The 5,834-nt window shown below is 35.1% G+C and overlaps 1 protein-coding gene across 3 annotated transcripts in view; it reads right to left on the bottom strand.

Moving 5' to 3' along the window:
- trappc9 (trafficking protein particle complex 9) overlaps nucleotides 1–5,834 on the bottom strand; it is a 359,971-nt gene that overhangs the window by 209,187 nt on the left and 144,950 nt on the right. For all 3 annotated transcript variants that reach the window (XM_015382744.1, XM_015382743.1, XM_015382745.1), the window contains one exon: nucleotides 5,108–5,226. In XM_015382744.1, coding sequence (XP_015238230.1) covers nucleotides 5,108–5,226 — 119 coding nt within the window. The remainder of the gene's footprint in view (nucleotides 1–5,107; nucleotides 5,227–5,834) is intronic.

The raw sequence follows: 5,834 nt of genomic DNA, 5'->3' as shown, positions 1-5,834 counted from the left end.
CCCTACGCTCATGTTCTGTTTCTGTTTATTTTATGTTAATAAACATTTTGAACTTTCTTACTGACTGCCTCACCTTGAATACTGGGTCCATCTGTCCCGTTTCATGACAGAAACTTACAGAAAACCATGATCTACATTCCTTTAACTCCACGTTTGGTGTTTTCCTAATGTCCAATTAAGTGAATTCACCACAGGTCTGCTTATTTAAGCTGTAAAAACATCTGTAGCATGAACAATATAAACAGTTTGCAGAAGGTATTTTTTCCAAATGCTCATAATCGCATATTGTGTGTTTTTTTGTTTTGTTTGTTTTTTTAAGGTTTATATTTAATACAGTTTTGGATAAGGCTATATCATAAGCAAAGCCGTGAATACTTTCATTATGCACTGTATGTTGGAAAACACAAAAAAATCTCATCCATCCTGTTCCAACATTATCCCCATTTTTTAAGCCCACTGGTACTCTGCGGCTGTGAGAGGACTCTAAAGCAGATGCATGCATTGGGCATTGAAAGGTCAGTGAGATAAACACATTGGTTCCACCTTTACTGATTGCAGATCACTCTTGATTGATTATAAATACTCAGAGTCTAGAAGTTTGCTTTAGCAGGAAAGGCCTGAGAGAAACAACAGATAACGAGGAAAAGTTGGAGGGAAAAACGGTTAATAGGAAGGAAAATGTTGATATTTTGGGTGGAACAAAACTGACCCCTGATGCACACATGAAGTGGTGGATTGTAAAGTGCCTTTTTTTTTTTTGCCTTGACATGACGTGTTGTGAATTGGCGCTAAATAAATAAACTGAATTAAAATACAACGATAATATAATTGGTTTGACCAACTGGTTTCTCAAACGGGCAGGAAACGGAAACAAATTTAATATCTTCATTTTTATTCTTTGTTTTTGCTTGATGCAGGTGTGTCAATTTTCTTCCATTTATTTTCCCCAAATCCTCAAAAATAAATTTAACACCAAATGTGTTTCTATAATCTCATCAATGCAACAAAACATAATACATTATTATTATAATGGAATTTAAACTTAAAGCACCACATTTTGTAGAGCAGATTAGTCACATGATGTGACATTTGGTCCAGGATAAACATTTAATCATGAATGTTTATTATATATATAAGGCCACAAAGTCCTTTTTTATAGTGGGCTAATACACTTAGAGCCTGTGATGCCATACAAGGCTTATTTAAAACTTAGTTAATATTAGTTTTTTTTTTTTTTTTTTGGTCCCATATGACCCTTTGAACAGTTTAGGTTGCCGACCGATGCTCTAAAGGATCAGTTATCAGCCCATTCACATGCTAAAAAAAAAATGCTTTTGCACAAAAAAACATTATTTAATCAGTAGGTCTGTTTGCCTAAGGTTCTATAGTAAACATACTGTGCAAACTCAAACATGCACAGATTTGTTACAGGTTAATAGTTTACAGCTTGAGAACCAATTAGCCTTAGTCATTTTGCCTGCTGTGACATTGTCTTCTAAAAAGGAAAAAAATAAAAGGTATAAACATTTTAATAACTGTCCTCATCTGAATGAGTCAGAAACTGTTCTATCAAAGCATGGGATAGTTATAAAAGAATCATATAATCATCTCAGACACAGAAATGAAAACGTATCTATTGTACTCCCTAAAAAAAAAAAACTAGACCTTGACATAATTCACAAAAAATAATCATATTCTGATTGTCTGACTGTCTCCTTGAACCCCAGTCGGCCTCAGCAGATGGCCGCTCACACTGAGCCTGGTTCTGCTGGAGGTTTCTTCCTGTTAAAAGGGAGTTTTTCCTCTCCACTGTCACTACAAGCATGCTTAGTGTGAGGGATTGAATTTGAGTCAATAAGTCGATGCAATCAACTGGTTTAACTTAAATAGAAAACGTTGAATCAATGTAAAGTGCCTTGAGATGACATGTTGTGACTTGGCGCTATAGAAATAAACTGAATTGAATTGAATATTAAAAGGGTGTATAAAAAAAAAACATTTTCACTGCAACACCTAAACTTTTTTTCTGTAAGCAATAAAAACTTCCAAAGTAAAGCAATTATTTTAAAAGGGAAAACAATAACATTAGGAAAACAGAAGCCTACTTGACTTAGAGGATTACATAAAACAATACAAATATCTTTTGTTCTGTAGACAAAGTGCAAATAGATGAATGTACTGCAGGACATTTCTTCACAGAGCTTTGTAGTTTCATGTCTACTAATCTGTCCAGCTAAATCACGGTGGTTTTAAGTCAAACTGTGGTAAACAAGAAAACCTAAGATGCACCCAGAATACTGATTACAGAAGAACACAACAGGAGAAATCCTTCTGATTTCCACTGCAGAAATTTAAATTAAAGGTGAAGGTGCTTGTATTTTTTTATATGCAGCCTTCAGGTGGATTTTAAACTCCTTAAGGAATTAGCTTAGTTATATATAGCTTGTCTCCAAAGCTGCACTCTGCTCTGAAAACCACCGCTGCCAGTCCAACTCTGCCCCCAGTAAGCTTAAGAACTCATTAAAATGCCTCGTTCGTCTCTAACAAAGGCTACTTAATTCACAACATAGGTAGTTGATGTCAAATATGTAATACATCCACTGGGAAAGGAAAGTACTGCATTATCAAGCACAGAGGATCTGTAGAAAACCAACAACTCACTCGAGAGAAAACTCAACTCATCAAAAAGAAAAACTAAGGCGTTTTATTACTGTATATCCTGGAGTTTCAGTTTACTTTTACTATGCATGTTTCATACTTTGATATTATTGTGATATTTCTAAAGGAATTTAAGTATACATATTAGTAATAAGTGTAAACTTATAAACATAAGGGCTTTATAATATTCCAGTCTGTAACTAATGATGATAATCATCAACTTATCTGATTTGCCTTAAGATAAGAAATTCTTTAACGAAACTGAAAAATAAAAGGAAAATTCTTAAAAGATAATTCAGTTTTATTGAGGTTTACTTTAACTTTGCTAAAAGAAATGCATTTTCCCCACTATAAAGAAACAAACACAAAAAAAAACATTTGATTTATCTGTCTGGCAGGGAGGCAATTTTACACCAAAAAGTTTGCATAAAAAGGAAACATTTGACAAAAAATAGGCAAAAAACAGAGGAACAGGAACTCAGTAGTTTTAAATTGTGTTTTGTAAGAAGGTTGGAGATAGAAAATCATGAAAGTGAGGATCCTAATTAAGTGCTGTGCTTTGGTCTTTTTAAACAAGAAAGAAATAAAAAGTCAGTGTGAATGCAGAAAAAAAGAAAAATGAAAGGTCTTACCAACTAAAATGTGTCTGAGTGATAAAAACTGGATTTCTGTTCCCAGCCTGAGAAATCAGACATAGTCTTGTTTTGGTGAAAATGGTGAGAGCTGTGCAGATTGCTGGTTTGCACCTCAGCCGGCTTTTTTCTCATGAAATAAGTTTTATAAACAAACAGTCGAAAAAGAGCACAATTACTTTTCTCTACTTATATCAGTGAAACAGTGAGCTTAAAATTAAACCTGATTGGCTTTCTAAGCTTTAACTAGAACATATTGTGTTGAATGTTATGCTCTCAGTCTCTGTGTCTCAATTAAATCCAAAGAAGCAAAGAAAGTCTTTCAAATGACACTAAAGACCCTCGTCTTCCCTTCAGAAGATACTTTCACCATCAGATAAAAATGCAATTTGCTGATAAACAAGAGGACATCTTCAATCTACATAAATTTAAGTTAATCGACTTCAGGTGGTCCCATTTCTGTAGGAGTTGGTGTGGTTTGCTGTGTGTGTTGTTAGGCTGTGTTAAGTTTTTAAAGTCACGAGCTTAATATTGCTTTAGTGTTTTCAATTGACCATGACTGGCTGTTGTGTGCGAGGCAGAATGATCAGCGCCGTTTCTATACCTAATGGATGACATGAGGAGATAAAGCTGTGGTCATATACGAACTGGGATATGTTGGTGCAATGGTTTACAGCAATGGGGTAAATATGGGTAAGCAGACACAGCAGTTTAACTTTCCCCTTAGAGCCACCTGCTTTAAAGTTACACTAAAAGAGTTTCATCACAGTTAGCATCGACTCCATTAAATTAAAGTAACAAATAGTCTGACACTGTATTTTAGTCTTTTAATGGTAGTTTTCATCTTTGTTTGTTGGGAATTATAAGTACTTTGCTTTTTTTTTATTCATTCAGGGACAAAATCAGTTCCAGTTTTGTTTTAAGTTTGATAAACTGTCAAAATATAATTGGACCATTTAATAAATTGTTCAAATATAATGAAAATGTTTTTGTTAACTCAGCATATTGCAAAAAAATCATTCAACTCTTTAGGTTATAGAAAAATCCTCTTAGCAAAGGACAAAACTCTGCTTTGTAAAAAAAAAAAAAAAAAAAAAGCTTCATTAATTAATTTATTGATAACATGCATATATGAGGCCAAGTTCCAAAATATATTTCTTTAATATTTATTTCCTATCTAAAATGAGCTGAAAACATGAGAAATTTCCAAAGTTATACGTCTGCTGCTTGTTGAAATCTAAGTTTGTTATTTGACCCTGAAAAAGTAACATTCTACAGTCATTTTTTCATCCGTTCGTCATCATCCTGTCAAAGTGTCCAGAAGAGTGAGAAAGAAAAGGCTGTGACAGCCCACCTTAACGGTAAACATTACTGTTTTCTCTCATGATGATTCACACACACTAAATAAAAGCCTCCCTCCGGCTTTGAGAGGTAACAATGCAGGCTTCATCACTTCAGCTAGTTTGGTGTTTTGTGATGCAGCAACTTTCTGGCCATCAGACATCGTTACGTAAGTCTTTCCCCTGCAGATCTGCTCCAGGTGGTGAATCCTCCTCCTATCTTTCCTCTATGCCTTCACTGAGCTCTGAGGACTGATTGAACGAACAGAGGCCTTCTTAAACCACTGTGAGATACCATCACAATAAGCACAGTGCCATTTCTAGAGGGAGATACCAAAAGGTCTCTGCAGAATCCTCAACTGAGATACCAATCATTTGCCGAAATAAAGGTGGGTGAGAATGAACCTGTATTCTCCAAACACTGCCACTTGCCAGTGTTAGGGTGTATATCCTGTTTGCTGAGAAGTGTTTGCCTACCTTAACGTGGCTGTACTCGGCCTTCCCAGACTCGCTGCTCACCGCTTTAGTCTCGGCCCTGGGTTTGAGGACTTGCCTGAGCGGACTAGAGATTGGTAAACCTGTCACACTGATCCCATCTGGACAGAGGAGGAGAAAAGGAGAAGAATTGTTATTGAACACCCTCTGGCAGGCAGGTCTGCCAGCTGATTATTTGTTCAATGTAGCTATGAGTCACTGTTGTTGTTTGGACCTACAATCCCTATGATTTCTTTGGTTCAACAGGAGCTTGGAGTTAATCTCCAACTGGCTGTTTGATTCCAACAGGGGATTGCAGATTTCTCCTCAAATGAACTCGAATAGATGGTCAGAAATCTCTAAAATAACTTTAACATGGATGTAAACATAAAGATATATTTTATATCCATCTATTTTCTCCCACTTCTCTTTCCTGTCCTTGTCAGGGTCGCGGTGACCCTGTTGACTAAGTTAGCCATCGACGTGGTGTCTAACGTTAGAAAATAGAAAGTACAGTAAATAGAAAGTATATAACTGTGAAATGTCCATGTAGTAATTCTTTATTAAGTGGATAATGCCGTAACCGAAAAAGTTATGTGCTGAAATATATAACATGTTATTTTGAGGGGAAAAAAACATTTGATCCATGTATGTGTGTATATATATATATATATATATATATATATATATATATATATATATATATATATATATATATATATATATATAT

This window comes from Cyprinodon variegatus, unplaced genomic scaffold (assembly GCF_000732505.1).
Source record: "Cyprinodon variegatus isolate N-32 unplaced genomic scaffold, C_variegatus-1.0 Scaffold265, whole genome shotgun sequence".
Lineage (NCBI taxonomy): Eukaryota > Metazoa > Chordata > Actinopteri > Cyprinodontiformes > Cyprinodontidae > Cyprinodon > Cyprinodon variegatus.
This window is presented reverse-complemented; position numbering and strand designations above follow the sequence as displayed.